Here is a 24,474-nt window from a genome sequence, read left to right as displayed (position 1 = left end):
AACAATAGGAAGACTCACTTCTTGGTGGGGTGGAATCTGAGTCTTTTTGGTGAACAGACTGGTGTTCGTCCAAACCTTGGAATGCCTCCCTGGTCGTAAGAGCAAGGGAGGGATCCAAACCTCTGTCCGATTGATCGGGGTGTGCACCGCAGGATCAATGGTCAGACCTCTGAGCCAAGTACTAAGAGAGAGGCAAGCGTATCTCGTTGTACCAGCAAGTAAGAACTTGCTCCATTACAAGAGCCAACATAAGTTATGGGTTTGTCTCAAGTAGGCATCCACTCCTTCCCCCTTGTTGGAGGGAGTGGAGGATATTTGCTTCTATCCCTAACTAAAGGGATAGATTGGGGCTCGGTCGAGTAGCTTACCTGCATCAAAATTCCTTCCCAGCATGGTGACGACCGTGACCCTCTGCCCACAGGTAGAGAGAGAGAAAGATGGAGAAGAGAAGCCAGTCGCACTCATCATTCAACCATTCATTCCTACAGTCACACCAGGAATCGATGCTGTTCTGCCTGCTCGGGTGCTGGGTAAGCTTACACAACGTGTTGAGCAGCCACCACAGGTCCCAAGGAAAAAGTATCCAAGGACTTGTGGGCAATATCCCGAAGGTAGAAGGACGTGAAGGTATCTTGGTTGGCCCAGACACCTGCCTTCAGGACCTGCGCCACGGAGAAGTTCTTACGGAACGCCAAAGAGGGTCCAATACCTCTGACTTCGTGGGGGGGCTCTCGGTCGGAGCGTACGGATGTCGTCACTACCATCAGCCTCGTACGCCCTCCTGATCACCTCACGCAGCCAGAAAGAAAGTGTGTTCTTGGATACTTCTTTCTTGGTAACCCCAGTGCTAACGAAGAGCGTCGACACTCAGGCCTGAGGTGTCGAGTTCTCTTCAGATAGCGCCGTAGCGCCCTCACAGGACAAAGCAGCATCTCATCCGTATCGTTGTCGGTGAAATCCATTAGGGAGGGGATCGTGAAAGACTCGAACCTGTCGTCAGGGATCGACGGATTCTGAGTCTTGGCTACGAAGTTCGGGACGAAATCGAGCGTCACAGATCCCCAGCCCCTGGTATGTTTAACATTGAAGGACAGACCATGAAGTTCCCCTACTCTCTTCGCCGATGCCAGGGCCAGCAGAAGAGGGTCTTGAGGGTCAGATCCCTGTCTGACGACTCTCCGGAGTGGCTCGAATGGTCTTCGAGTCAAACTCTAAGGACGAGAGTCACATCCCACTCAGGGGGCCTGAGTTCCCTGGGTGGGCAAGACCTTTCGAAGCTCCTCATTAGCAAGGAGATCTCGAACGAGTTCGAGATGTCCAGTCCCCTCAGTTTTAGGACGAGCGCCAGTGCTGCTCTATATCCTTTAACTGTGGGTACTGAGAGGAGCTTCTCTCGGCGAAGAAACACGAGGAAATCCGCTACCTGCTGAAGAGTGGCTCTGAGAGGAGATAGACCCCGTCTACGACAACCAACCACAGAAGACAGCCCACTTCCCCTGGTACACAACTGCAGAGGACTGTCGGACGTGTCCAGCCATCTCTGTTGCTGCGCTGCGAGAAAAGCCTCTCGTTCGCAAGAGATGGTGGATAACAGCCAGCCATGAAGTTGTAGGGACTGGACTGCCCGGTGGTACCGCTCTACGTGTGGCTGGGCTAGAAGGTTTGTGCCAGTGGGGCATCTCTCTCTGTTCTTCCGCAAGAGGAGCCAGCAGGTCCGGATACCAAACGGCATGAGGTCGTTTGGGAGCCACCAGGATCATCCTGAGATTGGGAGTGACAGCGCTCGGCTGATCACTTTCCGAATCAGACAAAAGGGAGGAAAGGCGTAGACGAAGAGGTTGTCCCAGGGGTGTTGAAGAGCGTCCTCTGCAGCTGCCCATGGGTCCGGCACGGCCGAACAAAAAACTTGAAGTTTTTTGTTGTGCCGGGTGGCGAACAGGTCTATGACCGGACGCCCCCACAGGTTGAAGAGCCTTTCCGCCACTTCTGGGTGTAGGGACCACTCGGTCCCTATCACCTGATCCCGACGGCTGAGCTTGTCTGCTACTACATTCCTCTTGCCTGGAATGTAGCGTGCTGACAGCTCTATTGAGTGAGCCGTGGCCCACTCGTGCACCTGCACAGTCAACTGGTGTAACGGGAGAGACACTAGGCCCCCCTGCTTGTTGACGTATGCCACTACTGTGGTGTTGTCGCACATCAACACCACCGAGTGTCCCACCAAGCGGTCTTGGAACTCTTGGAGAGCGTAAAACGCCGCCTTGAGTTCTAGGACATTGATGTGAAGGTGCTTGTCGTGATGGTCCCACACACCTGCAGCCAGCAACTCCTCCAGGTGTGCGCCCCATCCCTCGGTCGATGCGTCTGAGAACAGCAGCATCTCCGGGGGGGGGGGGGGGGGGGGGGGGCGGGGGGGGGGGGGGGGGGGGGGGGGGGGGGGGGAGTGCGTAGAGGCACCCCTCTTAAGAGGTTCCTGTCGTCGAGCCACCAGGCTAGGTCCTGCCTCACCTTCTCCGTGATGGACACGGGGAAGTAAGGTGGATCCTTTACCTGTGACCAACTCTCCCTTAGTCTCCACTGGAGAGACCGCAGGTGAAGACGTCGTGAGGAACTAACTTCTCGAGTGACGACAGGTGGCCGATCACGACTTGCCATTGCTGAGCTGCCTGTTCCTGCTGAGACAGGAACCGGCCGGCTGCCTCCCTGAATTTGCTGATCCTCAAGTCTGCGGGCTGGACTTGAGCTGCTACCGTATCGATCAGCATACCCAGGTACTTCATCTTCTGCTTGGGTTCGAGATCGGACTTCTCGTAGTTTATCACGATCCCCAGATCGCGACAAAACTTTAGAAGTCGATCCCTGTCCTGCAGCAACTGCGAGCGGGAGCTCGCCAGGACCAGCCAATCGTCGAGATACCTCAGAAGACGTATCCCGTGCGAATGGGCCCAAGCAGACACCAGCGTGAACACTCTCGTGAACACCTGTGGGGCGGTTGATAGACCGAAGCAAAGTGCCCTGAATTGGTACACCGTTCCCGTCGAAGATGAAGCGGAGGTTACTTTCTGGAGGACTGATGGATGGGTATTTGAAAATACGCATCCTTCAGGTCCACTGAAAGCATGAAGTCGTTCTCCCTGATGGAGTCGAGCACGGAACGTGCCGTCTCCATCTTGAACCGAGTCTGGCGGCGAACAAATCGGTTCAGGGGAAGAGAGATCTATCACCGGGCGCCAGCCCCCTGATGCCTTCTCCACTAAGAAAAGGCGGCTGTAAAAGCCCGGTGGACCAATCTACTACGACTTCTAACAGCTCGTTTGGTCAGCATGGTCTTGATCTCCTACCGAAGAGCGTCGTCCTTTGAGGATCCTAGAACATATGTCTGAAGATGGACCGGGTTGGAGGTGATGGGGTGGCCGAGATTCGAAGGGTAGTAGATATCCCTCCCGAAGGACGTTCTACTATCCAGGTCTCGGCACCGTAGCGCTGCCAAGTTGCCCAATGGCTCGCTAGGCACCCCCCCACTTCCGGCAGCTGGTGAGGGGGAACGCCGACCCTAGCGTTTTCCCATCTCGCTTCGACTTCTTCCCAGCACCTCCTCGGGGAAAGGAGGGCTGGGAGGAGGGCTGGTTACGGCCCTCCTTTACCAGAAGTTGAAGCAGGAAGAGTCTTTCCTCGGGGCTTCGATGGAGCAGCCGTCTTAGCAGCCGAGGAAGCGCTAGCTAAACTCTTAGGCTTAGCCGCAGTTTGTACGAGGTTGCCCAGAAAACCTTCGTAACTGCCTGGTGAACCAGACGGTCACTGTCCATCAGTGCACCGTCTTTCCACCACAGCGTCCACCATCTCTCCAGGAAAGAGAGCGGAGGAACTCTTCATAGGTCCGTTACGGAGTCCATTTACCGCCTCACGCCCGGCCCCCTTGGCTACTCGTGTAAGGACAGCGTCCCTACGACGGAGAACCAAGTTGGCCCACAGGTTTGCCGTCTGATGGGCGAGGTAGGAGATGGCCCTACACCTCCAGACTGGCACAGTCTCCTGAAGTCGGGGTCGTCGTCTTCGAGGGCAGCGCCCCCGGAGTCGGCCGCGACCTTGGATACTGTAAGGGACCACAGATCCAACCAAGAGACTGCCTGGAAAGCCGCCATAGCGGTAGCTTCCAGGCCCAGTGCCCCCTGCTGCGAGAACCACAAGTTCTCCGACAGGAGCTGCTGCAGGAACACACCTGGAGTTAGCCTAGCTAGCTCCGGGTTAACCTGTTTGGGCGGTATTGGATCCACTGATGGCACGTAGAAACTTCCGCTGTCGCTGCAGAGGAGGAGGAAGTAGCTTGGAAGACCGTCCTGACTTAAGTGAATCCTCTCGTCCTGAGACGAAATTCTCCACCTGGTCAAGGACTGAGTCTGCAAGCTCCGATCGCGGCAGTCCCACCGTCAATTTGGGTTCCCTCTTCGGGCCCCAAAATGACTCGAGCCGGGACGTGGGCTCAGATGGTGGTAGCGGCGATCCTTCCCCCAGGTCGTTGTGCTGACGAATCAGCGCAATAACCTGGGCAAAGTTCCTCTGGATCTCGGGAGTTACAGCGTCCTGAGGAGTAGGACCGTCCAGTCCCTCAACACGGAGCAGCTCTTGAGACCCTCCTCCTTCAGAAGGGGAACAGCAAACAGACCCCTGATGGTCGCCTCCAGCCACTTGCGCGTACGACCTGGCTGGTCCTAAGACCATGCCTGGTGCGTGCGGCATCGTGATGGGATCGTGAGCGGCGCACCTCCTCACGATCACTCCTAGCTACCTCGCTCTTTCCCGGTGTAGCCCGAGGAAGTTGAAGGTAGAGGAGAGACAGGACCTGACGCTCCCCCCCCGCTCGCTGGCAGGACCAGCGTACGTGGGGGGCTGCAGCCGATCACCAACCCGCGGTGGGGATCGATCTGCAGGCCTGGCCGTGCCGCTCACCTGTGGCGAGCGGCTCAACTGAGTACGTCGACCCCGGTCCCGTGCGTCAGACGAGCTGCTGCTGGCCACGTCTTCGTCCAGTCCCTGTGGGAGCGGCGGTCAGGTGATCTACAGAGCTCGTCTTTCGCGTGAGACCGGTGAGCGTCCTCACGGCACGTCAAACCGCTGGTACCAGACCGAGGCTGGTGCCGTTGGTCGAGGGGACCTCTTCCCAGCCTCAACCCGTGGCCGGTCAGAGACCGTCACGTCAACCCAGAGGTACTGGCTGGTCGCTACAAGAGCGGCCGCTGGCCTGGCGAGAGTCACTTGCGCGACTCTCGACAGTCTTCTGCTCCGTGCCTCGTCATGACGGTGAGCGAGCTCAGGCGTCTCGACTTTGGCTGCACGGTCGCCCGAAGGAAGGACCGCCTACACTCGGAACTTCTCGCGGACGAGAAGTCGAGCCGGTACCTGGCTTAGCAGCAGTGCTACCAAAACCAGGCGAGGATGTACCAGCCGTAGCCAGCACACCCTTGGTCCCCGTCTTCTTCTTCTTCTCAGAAGAGGAGACGGGCCCTGTTCCCGGAGGGAACAGGAGGACCAGCAGAAGCATCCGCCCGTCACACCGGAGCGAGACGGGCCCTTCGAACGGTCCCGCAGGAGCCTTCTTAAGGGGGGAGGGAGGCAGCCTTCTTCTTCTTCGGCTTGGAAGCCTTAGAAGTCGAAGGGGGAGAGCCGGCAACAGACGACGAAGAAGACGATGAAGACGACGACGACACCTTCCCTCTTCTTCTTCCTCTTTTTCGTCAGCTCTCTCAGGACGGACGTCAGTACTTCCATCCACGGAAAGTCGGGCCAATTGCCGAAGCAACACGCCCGACTGATCCTGTCCGGAAAGACCTGAGTCCTTTGGGGCAGCAACCTCCATGACGAGATGCGACGTGGGCAGGGGCAGGCACGGCAGGAGCGGCAGGAACATCAACAGCAGGACCAGCACCATCAGGACCAGCACCAGCAGGACCAGCACCAGCAGGACCAGCACCAGCAGCAACATCAACATGAGCGTCACGCACCGCGCGCCTCGTAGGAGCGGCGCGAGCGGCTGGGCCAGCAACACTAGCTGCAGGTACGGCAGGTACGGCAGCATAGTCCGGCGTCACAGGCATCTCCAATTCAGCCAAATTCATCATCGGGACGGGCGGCAGGTCCAGGGGCGAACTTTTCGGACAGCGAAAGTCGGGAGTCGGCAGCACATAGAATCCAGGTGGCGGCGGCACGCCCCTCTTAGGTACGGCAGCAATCGGCTTTTGGATTGATGCAGTGGGAGTCACAGACGCAATGTGTTGCGTGTAAACCACATGAGGAGGGGCGGCGTACGCTGGTGTGGACACTGTATTCGTAGTCGTTGTGACTACACCATGAGTTACTACTGCCGACCCCGCCAGTCGTTGAATTAAGCCCTGGATACTGGGAGCGCCCTGCAGTCCCAACGACGCCCACACCTGTCCAAGGTCGTCACTCACAGAAGGCACACCTGAGGGAGGAACAGTCGGGTCAGTTAGAGGGGCACCCTCACGCCTGGGGGAGGATGAACCCCACCCAGAGCGGACGGAAGACCCCGAATACAATTGGACATCCGGGTATCGGGCGCCCTCCTCCACACTCGACGGATCGAGTGAGGAGAAGGACTCCGAAACCCCCCCCGCAGGGGAAGGCGCAAACCGTGGGGGCTGAGCTGGAGGTAGGAAGGATGACGAGGTATCCGTCACCAAAGGAGTCGCTGGAGAGCTTTCCGACGACTCCTTGGTCGATCTACGCCTCTTCCTACCCTCGTACAGCACCCACTGCGCCTCGGACCAATTCACACAAACATTACATGGTTCGGTTCGGGAACACTCTCGCCCCCGACACCGATAACATAATTCATGTGGATCTATGTCAGGATAAGAGCGGAATCCGCCGCATTTACGCCCCTCCAGCCCGGGACACACTCTACGGGCAGCTGGTGGGCGCGGCGAAAGCTCTTCAAGATCCATAATTCAATTCACTTCACAATCAATGAAAATGAAAAAAAAGAAAAAAAAAGAGTACTTACAATTTCATTCAAAACCACAAACAAACCAGTCAGAAGAAATTGTAAACATCCAAAGCACACGACGAAATAGCGGGCAGAGCGATGACGAGCACGTCCTGTCACACCACGGCCGAAAGCAAAAGTGATTCTTCACCGCCGCGCGCACGATCGGACAAGCAGTTAACTACCGTTCTCCCCTTGTTCGAAGCTTACGACCGTCCCAGCTGCCGCTAGTTACCTTCCTATTGTTAAAGGACCGAGGGTTTGTATTACGTATCAGAAACAAACATGAAATTATAGCAAAGCATGAACGTGGCGTTCGTATCGTCGATTTGGCAAACGAGTATGGTCGAAATCCTTCTACAATATCCACGATCATCAAGCAGAAGGAAGATATAAAAACTTTCCAAAGGCATCACCATTATTTCTAAAACTACGAACTGATTAAAAAAAATAAATACAAAAATTAGTTTAGCAATGTTATTCATTTGTGTTTATTACGTAGTTATTAGTGTACATACGTAAATAAAAAGAGAACAAAATCGTTCCCTGCCACCCTTCCCTACCTCCTCCCCCTGCTGGCCTCACGTCATCTTTCGTTGTGGTAAGTAAAAATTCCTTTCTTTTTTTAATTGATTTTATTACATTTTATTATCATTTATCACATTGCTATGTTATTTTATCATTATGTGTGTTATTACTCGTTTATTTGTGTATAAATTGTGTATATTATATGTAATTTAGCTGTTGTTTATGTGTGGTTTCATAGCGCTAGAACGGATTCAATACATATTACATTATTTTTAATGGGAAAAATGCTTTGAGATACAACTGTTTTTGATATACGACGATGGTAACGGAACAAATTAAATTCGTATGTCAAGGTTTTCCAGTGTACTGGATAATGCTCTCTTTTGGATACTTCGATTTTGCCAAATCTTGAGGGCTACAAGAACAGTTGATTACTATTTACGTATCATATAGACTAATTAAAGTAAACGTATCTTTAAATAGGCTTATATTATTTGTATCAACAAAACATTTACTGACATGAGTCAGAGGCCGTTTAACGAAACGAACACTTCTCTGTCCTTAACTCGGAGTGTCGGAAGACGCTCTCTCTCTCTCTCTCTGATCAAATTACTGGATAATGTCTCTCTTTGGATACTTGAATTTTGCGTTGTAATCTAACCAGAAACTTCGTTTTGTTATTATTACTGGAAACAAGCAATGATTTTTTCATTATTTGCACTTTTGGACTGTTACATGTAAACTTTGCGCACCGCAAGCTAGTATGTATTCATTCGCTCGGAAACTAGTTCCGCATATGAGGCGTCACTAAAAAACATAGAAAAATACGACATAAAAAGTGTCGAAAATCATCATAACCTCAAAATGTTGTTGTAATCTAACCAGAAACATTTTATTATAAATACTGTGCTAAACTATATAAAGGATTTTTATCATAGTATGCGTTTTTTAAAAGCGTCGTTAACTCGGAGCGTCGGAAGCGTCAGCGTCGTAACCTCGGAACAAGCGTCGTAACCTCGGAACGTCATAAGCCGGAACCGTCGTAACCCGGGGACCGCCTGTATATATATATATTATAATATATTATATTATTATATTATATAATATATATTATATATAGTATATATACGTCGTCGGTTGTGGTGACAGAGAAAATCTGACTAGAAAACGGGATTGGTTCATACACCCGCCACCCAGCGGCGGGTAAGGTAGATCACCTGACCTACCTGTCGCGTGTGCCACGAGTTTTGAATTCTGTCGTGACAGGAAAGTTCATGTACAAAACACCATTTTGTTGCCTATATTAGTGAAAGTATGAAACTTTTTATTTCCAGGGTCATGGTTTGAACTGAATTCCATTTTACCTTGTAATCGGTGGTTTTATCCTTACTGCCATCACAAATGAAACTCCACAGTATACTTATTTGATTGTAATTATATACATTTTGGTCTTAATTCACTCCAAATTGCACTTGAACCACATTGCTGTTCCTGGTTCCTAAGCACTCGCTCCGCAAACACAGTTACGAGCAGCAGACAACTATACACTCTTTCTGAGGTGCATAGCTTTATTCCCTTAATTGTTTACTTTACTTATTATTTAGTTTAACTATACTTCAAAATGTTTATTTAATTCATGTCTATTGTCACTTTTTTTCAACCAAATTAACCCCGAAAAATTACAAATATTACTGATGTATACTTACGAACAGACGACGCAACGAAAAATGACTCATTGTTCCCAATCTAGTGGAGCTTCACATATACACCGATGCATTTACGAACTGTTTCCATGAATTCTAGTTGTCATAGTAATGCAGTAATGATAAAATTGCTGTAATATGTATATATACTACAAATAGATATGCTAATTTCACTTATTTCCCCATTTTGTGTAAGTTTTATACCCAGTTTGGAGGGTAAACACATACCAATTGACAACACTGATAAACAATTGAAGAGCGCAAAACGCCGCAAAGAATGCCATAGTCCCCTTAGATAAGTACTGGTTAGAGGATGGGTTTACGATTATTGTGATGAAAGTGCCCCAGCCTCTAAGGGTACAAGTGGTGTGCGGATTTAGCACAGGAAATGGGAAGTTTGTTGACACAAGCGACTCCGCAAACATTGAGATGACGTCCATCTTCTAAACTTTTTGATTCATAAGTAAAAATTTGGAAAGCGTTTTGGGGTAGTGTGCACTGCGTTGGCCACACTTTTCATTACCCTCTGTTTAAATCTTAAAATATGGCCTTAATTTCTAACTTTGGAGAAAACAGGGTAAACAACCGCATGGACTGGCCCAACACACCGGCGGTCACGGATGGCCACCCTCCGAAAAAAAACTTATAACGCGTCCTGACACCGGAGATGTTCATCAGTCGCAACTTCTTGTTGATAAGAGACGCAGCTAAAGACCTCTACTTTCCTTTCGAAGTAAACATTTTCTCCAGTTAGAAATTAAGGCCAAATTTAAAGCTTTAAACAGAGGGTAGTGAAAAGGGTGGCCAAAGCAGTGCAAATTTCACCAAAACGCTTTCGAAATTTTTACTTACGCTTAAATAACTTAGAAGATTGACGCCATCTCAATGTTTGCAGAGTCGCTTGTGTCAACAAACTTTCCATTTCCTGTGATAAATCTGCACACCACTTGTACCCATAGACACTGGGGCACTTTCATCACAACAATCGGAACACGGTCCCTGGCCACGACGTTATTAAGGAAACTACTGTTTTGGTAGAAGACGACGACGAAGCGTGCACTAGATAATTATTCAAATAAATAGTAAAACATTAATATTTTACATATTTATGATGATTAATTTGAAAATATTCAGTATTGAAAAAGTAACTAGATTCTGACTCAAATTTAAGTAATTATTTTTCGGAATTAGAACGTTCTTTTAAGTCCTGTATTATGACATCACGACATCTGGACTTTCGTACCTATTGTAAATGAATTACTATACTCAACTTTCTTGCAGAACAGTTTACCAGTTATTCATGTAGATTGTTATCAGCTATTCATGTAATTGTTATAATTGTAATGCGCATATATATAACTTTCTTATTTACTTTTTGGATATATGAAGATGTTTTACTGCCGGATTACCGCCGTAGTGTGACGCAATCGCTTTCGCTTCCTGGGCCTGTTTGTTTTCGCACCATAAGAAATTAATGGGGCCGAATTTGCAAAGACCAGAAAGTCATTAAAAGAGGAAAGTTAGCATTGAGGAGCATATGTTTTGATTGAGAAAAATTTATACAATAGCTAGCTTGTAAAAAATACTTGATTACAAAAAATTTGCTTGACAACTAAGCAGCATACATACTATGGGTTTCAGAGACAGTGCAAGCATGTTTTTTGGCAATATTTCTGTAACGAACACTCATATCAGAACGAGATTTTGCTATAGTGTATTACACCCAGTGCCTTAATTTATAAGGGTATCGTGAATCACTAACTGTAAAGAATAACGACACTTGTCCTTGTACCAAGGGACAAAAACTCCATATTCAGAAATGGATACGAACACGTGTAAAAAGCTCCACCTACCCTCTCCCCACACCTCCACCGCCACCCCTGTCCTTCTTCCTTCCTTCACCTTCCTTTCTCTCTCTCTCTCTCTGTTACCAATTGGTATGTGTTCACCCTCCAAACTGGGTATGACTTACACAAAATGTGGAAATTGGTGAAATTAGCCTATGTATTGAAAGTATATACTGTATACATAAATATTAAAGCAATTTTATCATTATAGCCTTACTATGACCACTAGAATTCATGGAAACAGTTTATGATAATGCATCGGCGTATGTGTGAAGCTCCACTAATGTGGCAACGATGATTTTGCCATTCTTAGCATGCAAACATTAAAGGTTACATTTATTTCTGGCATACAGTTATTAAAAAAATCAAAATACTAATATAGACTTAAATCAATGAAAAGTGCTAGCAAAAAAAAAAAAAAAAAAAAAAAAATATATTATATATAATTATATATATATATATAGCATATATATATATATATATATATATATATATATATATATAGATATATATATATATATATATATATATCTATATATAATAAATAAAAAAAAAAAAAAAAAGTAATATATATAATATTATAATATATTATATATTATATATATACTCATATATATATATACCATAAGACTAATTGTCTTCTGCTCCGCGATGGTTTTCAGCAGCCAGATGTACGACAAGGTTAGAAACATTAGATTGTATCTACTTTAGAGATATCTGTAATTTTTCAGGGTAATTTGGTTGCAAAAAAGGGATAATAGACATGAATTAATTAAACATTTTGAAGTAAAGTTAAACTAAATAATAAGTAAAGAAAACAATTAAGGGAATAAAGCTTTGCACATCATAAACAGTGTCGTAGTCTGCTGCTCGTATCTGTGTTTGTGGAGTGAGCGCTTAGGAACCAGGAACAGCAACGTGGTTAAGTGCAATGTGGAGTGGATTAAGACCAAAATGTGTATAATTACAATAAAATAAGCACTGTGGAGTTTCAGTTGTGATGGCAGTAAGGATAAAACCACCGATTACAAGGTAAAAATGAATTCAGTTCAAACCATGACCCTGGGAATAACAAGTTTCATACTTTCACTAATATAGGCAACAAAATGTTGTTTTATTGTGCTGATTACAACTGCAATCTTGAGTAAGATCAATAAATGTTACATATATATGCTAACATTGTTCAAATGAGTGCTTGGAAGGCTGGGAAAGATGATGGACAGTCCGTGATTAGACTGGCCTGCCATGTGATTGCCGCCATATTGGATTTCAAAACTGCCTTGAAAGCACATTTTACGAAGAGGGTCACATGCTTATTTTAGTTTGTATGAGGCCTTCATACATCACATTGTGTTGACGAAACTTCAATCTTTTGAGTGATATGCTTAGAGTTGTAATTGTATTCTTGTTTCACCAATTAAATATAGAGTGAATAAAACCCGGCCAGCGTGATGATGGTGGATCGTCCGTGATTGTTTACTCTACTTACTTCGATAGGAGAGTAGAAGTCTTGAGCTCCATCTCTCACCACCAACAACTCATGACTGGTGACCATCTCCGGTGTCAGGAGGTGTTAAAGTACTTTTTCGGAGGGTGGCTAAAACCGCAGTAGTCGGTGAGTTGGCCAGTCCACTCGGTTGTTTACCCAAGTTTTGGTTATTTATTGGGAAGGTGGTCGCACTACAGTCCAGGTGGTTGCCAGGTGGCCATTCAATCATTTACCCTAAGTCACCTCAAGTGGGATAACTTTCTAGGCACCCTAAACCTAACCTAGGTAGTAGGGGAAAAAACCAGCGACTACCAACCCTTATCACAGTTTTCAGGTCTTATTCACTCGATATTTAAATGGTGAAACAAGAATACAATTACAACTCCAAGCATACCATTCAAAAGATTGAAGTTTCGTCAACATAATGTGATATATGAAAGCCTCATACAAACTAAAATAAACATGTGACGCTCTTCATAAAATATTTTTTCAAGGCAGTTTTGAAATCCAATATGGCGGCTACAGTGGGATGTACCGGTTTTGAACAGTGACGAAAATCATTTTTCCCAGCCTTCTCAGCAATCAGTTGAACAATGTTAGCGTATGTATGTAACGTTTATTGATCTTACTCAAGATTGCAGTTGTAATCAGCACAATAAAACAACATTTTGTTGCCTATATTACTGAAAGTATGAAACTTTTTATTCCCGGGGTCATGGTTTGAACTGAATTCATTCTTGCCTTGTAATCGGTGGTTTTTATCCTTACTGCCATCACAACTGAAACTCCACAGTGCTTATTTGATTGTTATTATACACATTTTGGTCTCAGTTCACTCCACATTGCACTTTCAACCCGTTGCTGTTCCTGGTTCCTAAGCGCGCGCGCCACAAACACAGTTACGAACAGCAGACGACGAAACTGCAAAGTTTTATTCCCTAAATTGTTTACTTTACTCGTTATTTAGTTCAAATTTACTTTGTTATTTAAAAATTTTAATTTAATTCATGATATTATCCTTTTTTTGCAACCAAATTACCCCGAAAATTTACAGATATTTCTAAAGTAGATACAATCAAATGTTTCTAACATTTTTGTACATCTGGCTGCCAAAAACCATAGAGGAATGGCTACGGATAAGTGAATTATATACATAATTTTTTTTTTTTTTTTTGCTTTTTAGTTTTGTACATGAACTTCCTGTCAGACATATACTTAGCTTACGTCTATGACGTCACGACAGAATTCAAAAACTCGCGGCTAACGCGACAGGTAGGTCAGGTGATCTACCTTACCCGCCGCTGGGAGGCGGCGTGGTAAGAACCATCATACCTTTCTTGCCAGATTTTTTTCTGTCGTCGGTGTCGACCACACCTGTTGTCGCGGTACCTCTTGACAGTTGGATTCTTTTCTCGTTTTCGCCCTGGATTGTTTCTACGGACTTTTGGTGAAGTACCCGATCTTTTGGCCTGGCATTCGCGATTTGTGGACAGTTATTGGACTTTTCTTTGGATTTTTTCTTTGGATTTTTCTTGGATTCATGATGTCTGATGTTGATACTAAGAAAACTGCTATGTTTAGAGTTTGTTGTATGACTGAGTGTAAGGTGAGGCTACCGAAAGCTGCGGTAGACCCTCACACGGTATGTTTGAAGTGTAGAGGGAATGAATGCACATTTAATAACCCTTGTAATGAATGTGAAAAGCTGAATGAGGATGAATGGAAGTCTTTGTCTTCCTACTTGAGGAAGCTTGAAAAGGATAAAGTTAGGAAAGCTTCTTCCAGGAGCAGTAGTAGATCTCGTATTAGCGAGTTGGATGTAGATAATCCTAGTTTTAGAAGTAAGCGCCTTTGTCAGTTTCAGCTCCTGCTCCCTGCACCGAAGCCGAAGATACGCCTTCGGAAGTGGCCTCAATGAAAGCCACCATTCGCAGTATGGAGAGGAAAATCAAGCAACTAGAAGGTAAGAGTGATTCCAATAGTGATTTGTGCAGTGAACCCAGTGCAGTGGAGCGTCTGATCGGCTCCCTAATGCTTCCAGGCCTAGACCTCTTCCAGACTCCCAGTCCCAGTGGAGGAGGAAAGTCGAAAGCCGCAGGAAGGTTAGGGAGCATCCCCAACGGTCAGGCGTCCCCTCGGTAGTTCCTGTTGATCGTTCCCAGGCTACCTTGGATCGCTCCAAGAGAGAAATTTTGCGCCAGTGCTTCTCGTCGTCGCCTTCGCCTTCTCCTAAAAGAGGATGGAGCTCTTCGGAAGCCTCGCGCCCTTCGAAGAGAGCCTGGAATGCTCCCTGCGGCCCGCCCTTCCAGCCCTGAAGTTTTTTCGGAAGAGCCTGAGGTGGAAGCGAAGAAGCGTAAGAGATCTCAGGAGTATCGTTCACCGAGCGGAGATCGAGCCTCTTCTCCTGTTCACGAGTTTGTGAATTCTCCTGCAAGGGTGTTGGCTAACCTTCAGGCGCAGATTTCGGCTCTGGCTGGCTCTCTTTGCGGGTCTTCTCGTCGCAGGAAGGACGTCTCGCTTCCTGTAAAGAAGTCCAAGTCAACTCCCTCTCCTGACTCTCGCTTTTCGACGGAAGAGGCGCGCTCACCTGTACGTTCGGATTCTCACAGGAGGCTTTCTGCTTCGGACAAGATCAAATCTGCGTCTAAGCGACATTCGCCTGACAGACAAGTTTCTCCTTCAGACAAGGAGCAAACTGCGCGTAGGAGATCCTCACCCTACAGACGCTCTTCTCGAGACAGGATCGCTCCCCTTGACAGGCGCCAAGAGCCTAGTAGGCACTACTCAACTCGTAGCCGCCATCTCGTCTCGCCTCCACTCTCCGGTTGACAAGCGCCCTAAATCGGACAGGCGCCTTTCGCTGGACAGGCGTCAAGAGCTTGTTAGGCGCGTTTCGCCTGGCAGGCGCTCTTCTCCTGACTTTACTCGCCTCGAGTCAGGCGCCGAGAGCCTAGCAGGCGCTTCTCCCCTGGTAGGCGCTCACCTAGTAGGCGCTCGTCGCCAGAGATTCTCTCGCCTCGGTTCAGGCGCCAAGAGCCTGGTAGGCGCTTTTCGTATGGCAGGCGCAGTTCGCCTGGTAGCCGCTCTCTCTTTGGATAGGCGCCAAGAGCTTGATAGAATTTCTTCTTCAAACAGGCGCTCTGCACCTGACTGCCGCCTGACTCCTATTAGGCTTCAAGGATCTGGGAAACGCACTCCTCCAGAACAAGAAGGATGTTGCAAGTAGACACTTGCCTGAAGCATTGTCTCCAAGACGTATACGTCTAACTGCCTCTAGAGACTCCTTTAAGAATAGTCGCGCCTCTAAGGATCAGGAGGGCTCTTCGGCTCAGGAGGAACAGGACCCCTCAGAAGAAGAAGGACCAAAAGACGCCTCAGTTTTCCTCCTATAAAGAAACTCAGAGTTACTCCTGCAAGAGTTTGGAGATATCCTTTTTTTTTCTCCTGTGGCTCCCCCTTCTCCTCTTTTTCGTTATTTCTCCACTTTCGAAAGACCGTCGAAGGTTTCGTCTTGTGTAAGGATGAAACCTACTGTTTCCATGAAGAAGGCGCTGAGAGGTTTTGGGGAATGGCTCCTTTCGAAGAAGAAAGAGAAAGGGAAGACGGTTTTTTCTTTCCCTCCGTCTAAACTGACCGGCAGATTGGGATTCTGGTACGAATCGGGAGAAACCGCTTTAGGCCTCGCTCTCCCTTCGTCTGCGGACTCGGACTTCTCTTCATTAGTGGATGCTGCCTTCGTCGTTCCGCCCTCTTGTCCGCCAAGACTACTGTGGGAATGAACGAACTTGACCACTTACTGAAGGGAATGTTCCGAGTCCTGGAAGTTTTCAACTTCCTTGATTGGTCTTTAGGTGTGCTTAATAAGACCAAGACCCCAGATGCTCTGTCTCCTGAAGATCTTAACTGTGTACTCACTTGCATGGATAAAGCAGTGAGAGACGGATCGAGTGAAGTCTCCTCACTGTTTGGAGATGGAGTGGGCTTAAGAAACGGTCGGTCTACTGTTCGTTTCTCACGAAAGCAGTGTCTCATGCACAAAGGGCATCGCTCTTGTATGCTCAACTCTCTCCTCTTCTGTTCCCCAAGAAAATTATCCAAGATGTCTCGAGTGCCCTTTCAGCTAAGGCTACTCAGGACATGTTAGCCCAGGCGGCCAGGAAACCTCGCTCTGTCTTCCAACCCAAGACCAAGAAAGAGACTCCTCTGAGACAGGAGCCCTTTCGAGGAGGACCCGCTGTCAGAGGTTCTGCGCAACCAGAGGGACTAGACCTTTTAAGAGATGGTAAAACCTTCTCTAAGTCAGTCAGTACGGGAAGCAAAATAGCGGTCAAGGAAACTCCAGACATCAGTGGGTGCCAGACTACTGAAATTTGCCGACGTCTGGGCCCACAAAGGGGCGGGACAATTGGTCCCTATCGATTGTCAGCAAAGGATACCTCATTCCCTTCTCGTCAAGACCACCATTGACGACAACTCCGAGGGAGTTGGTAGCCAAGTACAAGGACCGCCCCATCATGAATCAAGCCCTTTCTCTAGCAGTAGATCTCATGCTAGAGAAGGAGGCTATAGAACTAGTGAAAGATCCCCGCTCTGCGGGCTTTTACAACAGACTTTTCCTAGTTCCGAAGAACTCAGGAGGATGGAGACCGGTGTTGGATGTAAGCGCCCTGAACGTCTTTGTGGAAAAGAGGAAGTTTCGCCATGGAGACAACTTCCTCAGTGTTAGCGGCTCTTCGTCCAGGGGACTGGATGGTGTCTCTAGACCTTCAGGACGCTTACTTTCATGTGCCGATCCATCCTTCTTCACGGAAGTATCTACGATTCATGATGGGAGGAAACATCTTCCAATTCAAGGCCTTGTGCTTCGGCCTATCAACTGCACCCCAAGTTTTCACGGGGTTAATGAAAACGTGGCGCAGTGGCTACATTTGGAGGGAGTGAGGGTGTCGCTTTATCTCGACGACTGGCTAATCAGAGCAGAGTCTCAAGAAAGGATGTACTGGAGGACCTTCAAAAGACCCTTACATTGGCAAGTTCGCTGGGACTTCTGGTGAACTTCCAGAAGTCTCAATTAATCCCCAGTCAAGAGAGGATCTATCTGGGGATTCGGATAAGCTTCTCTGGCTTTTCGGGCTTTTCCGTCGCCAGAGAGGATAGCTCGTTTGCTACGAGAAAATAACGACCTTCCTAGAGAAAGATGCATGCACAGCGAGGGAGTGGATGAGTCTGCTGGGGACACTCTCCTCGCTGGAGCAATTCGTTTCTCTAGGAAGGTTGCATCTCAGGCCTCTACAGTTCTTCCTATACCAGAACTGGAGGCGTCTCTCCCTAGATCTGGAGTTCTCCTTCAAGATCTCAAGAGAAATCAAGAGAGACCTTCGGTGGTGGAACGACCCACTTCGATTTGTGGAAGGAATGTCTCTCTACATGCGAACCCCAGCCATGTGTTGTTTTCCGACGCATCGGAGGCAGGTTGGGGAGCGACACTCGGGACAAGAGAAGTGTCAGGCACCTGGAAGGGGGATCAGGTGTCCTGGCACATCAACAAGAAAGAGTTGATGGCAGTCTGGATGGCATTGAAAGACCTTCGAACCCCACGTCCGGAATGCAGTAGTGCAGGTCAATTCGGACAACACAACAGCCTTGGCGTACATCAAGAAACAGGGGGGGCACGCACTCCTTCGTCCCTGTACGAAACAGCAAGGGATCTTCTGCTGTGGTCTCAAACGAGGAAGATCAGTCTTCTCACCAGATTCGTACAGGGAGAAAGGAACGTCAGGGCCGACTCCTGAGCAGGAAGAACCAATCTCCTGCCTTCGAGTGGACCCTCCACTCAGAAGTATGCCAAGACCTGTGAGAAGATGGGGCAGACCTCACATCGATCTCTTTGCAACAGCAAAGAACGCAAGAATCGAACTTATTGCTCCCCGATCTCAGACCCAGGAGCAGTTTCAGTGGATGTTTTGTTTCTCCTAGATTGGACAGGGCTAGATGTCTACGCCTTTCCCCCCTTCAAAGTACTAGGACAAACCCTCAAGAAATTGCTATCTCGGAGAGGACAAGAATGACGCTAGTAGCTCCGTTCTGGCCCGCCCAAGATTGGTTCACAGAGGTACTGGAATGGTTGGTGGACTTTCCAAGAGCACTTCCACAAAGACAAGATTTGCTCAAACAACCCCACTTCGACAGGTATCACAGAAACCTCCCCGCTCTCAATCTGACTGGCTTTCGACTGTCAAAAGTCTTGTCAGAGCGAAGGGGTTTTCGACAAAAGCTGCTAAGGCTATCGCCTCAGCTAGAAGACCTTCGACCCTTAAAGTCTACCAGTCGAATTGGAGGGACGGTCTTTCGCCGTTTGCGGTTGGGGGCAGGAAACCAGAAGTTTTCCTCTTCCAGTACCTCTGTGACTCAGATAGCAGATTTCCGCTAGTTTTCCTCAGAGAAAAATGCAGTTTGGCAGTATCTACTATCAAAGGATACCGTAGCATGCTGGCTGCGGTGTTCAGACATAGGAATTTAGATCTTTCGCAATAACAAAGATCTCATGATCTATTAAGATCTTTTTGAAATCGGCCAAGAAAACTTCGAACGAAGTTCCAAGTTGGAATCTGGATGTGGTTCTTCGTTTCCTGAGGTCCGCTAGGTTTGAACCACCACATTTAGCCTCCTTCAAAGATCTCACGAGGAAAGCTCTCTTTTTTTCTCATGGCTTTAGCATCTGCTAAAAGGGTTAGTGAGATTCATGCCCTAGAAGGAAGGGTAGGTTTCAAAGGAGATTCCGTGGTTTGTTCCTTCCTTCCTTCGTTTTTAGCAAAAAATGAGAACCCCTCAAATTCCTTGGCCAAGGAACTTTGAGGTTCGTGGTTTGTCTGCCCTAGTAGGGGAAGAACCTGAAAGAACTCTTTGCCCTGTTAGGAGTTTAAAATACTACCTTCAGAAGAAGAAAACCCTTAAGGGCATTGAGGACAGACTATGGTGCTCTGTAAAGGACCCCAGCAGACCATTGTCGAAAAATGCGCTGTCTTTCTTCATTAGAAGTGTGTGAAAGAAGCGCATAGATCTTGTAATGAAGAACATTTCAAGCTCTTAAAAGTCAAGGCTCATGAAGTGAGAGCAATAGCCACTTCCTTGGCCTTTAAGAAGAATATGTCTCTTCAGAATCTGATGAAAACTACCATTCTGGAGATGTAATTCAGTATTCGCCAACCACACTACCTAAAAGACGTCAGTATTACGTATGACGAGTGCTTCGCGTTAGGCCCGTACGTATCGGCGGATTCGGTGCTGGGGCAGGGAGCTGGAAAAATCATTATCCTTAGTAGTTTTTTCCCTTGTTTGGTTTTTGGTAATTGAGTTCTATTGGTTGTATGAACAAAAAATGATGCAGGTAGGCATCTTTTTTCGTTTCGTAATGCTAATAACGTTAGTTTGGTTAGGTGATCGGATTTGGTTGAAGCTCCCTGCGTTGGTAGTGGACAGGTTCTGTCATAGAGAGGGCGAACCCCCATTGACATGATCCGAGTGGATTCTACTAAGTAAGCGGATATCAAGTCCCGTTAGTAGACCCAAAGAGTCTTTTCAGCTGTAGGTCACGCCCTCGCTGTAGCTCTTATGGCTATGCGACTAATAGACAGTATCTATGAAGTCTTCAGCCTAAACAGGTAAGAACCAAGGTTATGTTTATCCTACAACAGGTGTTGTTTTACCTTTTCTTTGTTATTTTCTGTCTTGTACCCTCCACCAAGGGTGTCAATCAGCTAAGTATATGTCTGACAGGAAAGTTCATGTACAAAAATGATATTGTTATTTTACAATAAAGTTTTGTACATACTTACCTGGCAGACATATACGATTGATGGCCCGCCCAGCCTCCCCTCAGGAGACAGGTATAAGAGAGAAAAAATCTGGCAAGAAAGGTATGATGGTTCTTACACCCGCCTCCCAGCGGCGGGTAAGGTAGATCACCTGACCTACCTGTCGCGTTAGCCGCGAGTTTTTGGAATTCTGTTCGTGACGTTCAGAAGACGTAAGCTAAGTATATGTCTGCCAGGTAAGTATGTACAAAACTTTATTGTAAAATAACAATATCATTTTTGCTAGCACTTTTCATTGATTTCAGTCTATATTAGTACAGTAGTACCTCGAGATACGAAAGGCTCAACTTACGAAAAATCCAAGTTACGAAAGCCAATACGAAAAATTTTACTGCTCTACATACGAAAAGTTTTCAAGATACGAAAGGTTGTTGCTATAAAGTCCCGAGATTTGCCCCGACCACCGAGAACAATTTTTTATTTTAAAACTCCCCGCGCCGCCAACTGAGTAAACTCGCACCATCCTCCCGCTCTCCCATTGGTTCCTGATGCTAGTCACCCCATAAGGTCCTGCTCTCCTATTGGTCAGCATCTACCCCTTGTGCTTTAAGTATTCTATTGGTAAAAGGTTGCTGTAAATTGAAAAATTAGTATTCTGGCAATACTTTAATAAAAAAAAAACAATTTGAATACTAAAGACACCAAGTACAGTATGTAGATAAAGATAGAATAAGAATAGAAATGATGGTTATTATACTGTTTGGTAGTTTTCAGTAGTTGAACGATATAATGAAAATTTATGGCTTACTGTGTTAAAAGTGATTGCTTGCGATCGTTCGATACTCGTAAGTGCTGGATGTAAACAGACGTTTGGAAGCTTTTTTTTTGTTTGTTTATTATAGCTAATGGTTACTTAATAATTATTTGAAATGAGTACATGCAATACATTTAATAAAAAAAAATGTGAATTAGATATCATAAAATATAAAATAAATCAGACTGCCAACAAATACGCATTTTTTAGAATTCTTCTCTTTTATTATTACGTTACGTATACGTATTGCGTATGTTTCATTCTAGCTGTCAGTAACTCGGTATCTCCGTTAGGTAAAGATAGAATAAAGAATAGAAATGAATGGTTATCATACTGTTTGGTGGTTTCATTAGTTGAAGAGAGATACTAATGACAATTTATGGCTTACTGTGTGCTAGGAAAAATGATTGCTTGGCGCTCGTTCGATACTCGTAAGACGGGTAAGAGCTGAGAATGTAAACAATCGATTGGAAGGTTTGTTTTTTGTTTGTTTGTGTATTATAGTTAATGATTAATTAATAATTATTTGAAATGAGTACATACTGATTATTTATACATTTTATTGGCATATTCTAAGCTTTTAGCTCTTGGGTTTAGATGTCAGAATCATAGACTAGGCTACAGTAGCAACCGCTAACATAGGCTAGGCTTTATTGCAAGGGGACATATGGCAAATCCTAATGTATGCAGTAAAAATGGGGTTGAACATTACATGCAGTTGAATATTACTCAAGTATGTACAGTATTTTGCCTTTTTGGAGTCATATTTCTTCCGTCGTAACCCTAGAACATGTGTTTTAGGCCTGGAAATATAATTTACTGGAGTGTTTTTGGAGGGCTTGGAACGGATTAGCCATTTTACATGTAAAATGTGTTCCAAGATACGAAAAACTCTTGATACGAAGGCTGTCTCGGAACGGATTAATTTCGTATCTCGAGGTACCACTGTATTTTGAATTTCTTTAATAACCGTATGCCAGAAATAAATGTAACCTTTAATGTGTGCATGCTAAAAGTGGCAAAATCATCGTTGCCACATTAGTGGAGGCTTCACACATACGCCGTTTCATTATTATAAACTGTTTCCATGAATTCTAGTTGTCATAGTAATGCAATAATGATAAAATTGCTTTAATATATATGTATATATACTTCCAATACATAGCCTAATTTCACCAATTTCAACATTTTGTGTGTAGTCTTATACCCAGTTTGGAGGGTCAACACATACCAAATGGCAACAGAGAGAGAGAGAGAGAGAGAGAGAGAGAGAGAGAGAGAGAGAGAGAGAGAGAGAGAGAGAGAAAGGAAGGCGAAGGAACGAAGAAGCTTTTTACTGGTGTGTTCGTATCCATTTCTGCATAATGGAGGTTTTGTCTCTTGGTACAAGGACACGTGTCATTATTCTTTACGATTTGTGATTCACGATACCCTTATAAATTACGGCACTGGGTGTAATGCACTATAGTAAAATCTCGTTCTGATACGAGTGTTCGTTACAGAAATAGGTATTGCCCAAAAACGTGCTTGCACTGTCTCTGAAACCCATAGTGGGTATGCTGCTTAGTCAATCAAGTTTTTTGTAATCAAGTATTTTTTACAAAACAGCTATTGAATAAATTTGTATTTTTCTCAATCAAAACATATGCCCCTCAATGCTAACTTTCCTCTTTTAACGACTTTCTGGTCATTGCAAATTCAGCCCCATAATTTCTTATGGTGCGAAAACAGAGGCACATCGACCGAAAACGATTGCGTCACACTACGGCGATAATCCGGCAGTAAAACATCTTCATATATCCAAAAAGTAAATAATAAAGATATATATGCGCATTACGATTATAACAATTACATGAAGAGCTGATAATCTGCATGAATAACTGGTAAACTGTTCTGCAAGAAAGTTGAGTAAAGCAATTATTTACAATGGGTACGAAAGTCAAGATGTCGTGACGTCATAATACAGGACTTAAAAGAACGTTCTAATTCCAAAAAATAATTACTTAAATTTGAGTCAGAATCGAGTTACTTTTTCAATAACGAATATTTTCAAATTAATCATCATAAATATGTAAAATATTGATGTTTTACTATTTATTTAAAAAATTATCGAAGTGCACTCTTCGTCGTCGTCTTCTACAAAACAGTTGTTTACTCGGTGAAAGAAAAGTTTTCAGATTGTTGTGATAAAAGTGCCCCAGCATCTTTGGGTATAAGTGGTGTGCGGATTTATCACAGGAAATGGTTAGTTTATTGACACAAGCGACTCCGTAAACATCGAGATGGCGTCAATCTTCTAAATACCTCGAGTTGTAAGTAAAAATGTTGAACGCGTTTTGGTGAGATTTGCAGTAAGTTTGAGACCATTTTCACTACCCTCTGTTTAAATCTTAAAATTTGGCCTTAATTTCTAACTTTGGAGAAAATACTTACATCGAAAGGAAAGTAGAGGTCTTTAGCTCCGTTTCTCACCAACAAGAAGTCGCGACTGATGCCCTTCTTCGATGTCAGGACGTGTTATAATGTACTTTTTTTGGGGTTGTACACGCTGATCGTACATGGTCCACTCTGGACCACACGGTTTTTTACCCTATGTTAAGCTAGCATATATCAATACTTATAAGCAACGAACAACAGTTGGTTGGCAAAGACCATCAATAATATGAAAAACAACTACGTACTACTACTACTACTGTATGAGTGAATAGGGTATGACACTCACCTTGATATTCTATGTGCTTGAGCGTCGGGCTCTCATCAGCTGTTTCAAGCCTTAACACAACAAGGCTGACAGACATAGCTATTTCATCACTTTCAGTCCAGTCAAAACTCAGATGTTTTCGTTGTCCTTTAGCTCCCGACGAAAGATTTTGTTAACTGCGCCAGTGTTGGAATACAATCGTAAAACAAAAACCAGGTGAAGTATTTTAGGAATTTGTTATTGCGAGAACAGCGATATTCTTACAAATGTACCGGTCTCAGGTATATGCTTGTCCTTTCACTAAAGTCTTCTTCTTTAACTTTCTTCAAAAATCTGGAATCCCTTCTGAAAAAGACAAAACGCAACTGAATGAGCAAAAAGCACTTTAAGCTGATTTATAAATACTATTTTCGCAAACATTCTATGAAAGGTACTACTTTTAGAATATATGGAGCTGAAGAAATCATTATTCTACTTTCAGACACAGAACACTGGTAATGTGCGAGGAGCACCACAAACTAGCATTAGTTAATATAATTGCCCATCAGTCTTGTTGATCAGTATTTAATTGTTTC

The 24,474-nt window shown here is 45.6% G+C and overlaps 1 protein-coding gene across 1 annotated transcript in view; it reads right to left on the bottom strand.

Moving 5' to 3' along the window:
- Nucleotides 1-24,238, bottom strand: part of LOC135223761 (BRCA1-associated protein-like) — a 241,336-nt gene extending 217,098 nt beyond the window's left edge. Inside the window, 1 exon segment of the mRNA XM_064262524.1 lies at nt 23,921-24,238. Within this exon segment, the coding sequence (XP_064118594.1) occupies nt 23,921-23,996 (76 nt within the window). The 5' untranslated portion in view covers nt 23,997-24,238.
- Nucleotides 24,239-24,474: the final 236 nt, after the last annotated feature.

Source organism: Macrobrachium nipponense, chromosome 10, assembly GCF_015104395.2.
Source record: "Macrobrachium nipponense isolate FS-2020 chromosome 10, ASM1510439v2, whole genome shotgun sequence".
Classification (NCBI taxonomy): Eukaryota; Metazoa; Arthropoda; class Malacostraca; order Decapoda; family Palaemonidae; genus Macrobrachium; species Macrobrachium nipponense.
Note: the sequence above shows the minus strand (reverse complement) of the source record. Positions and strands in the feature narration are given on the sequence as shown.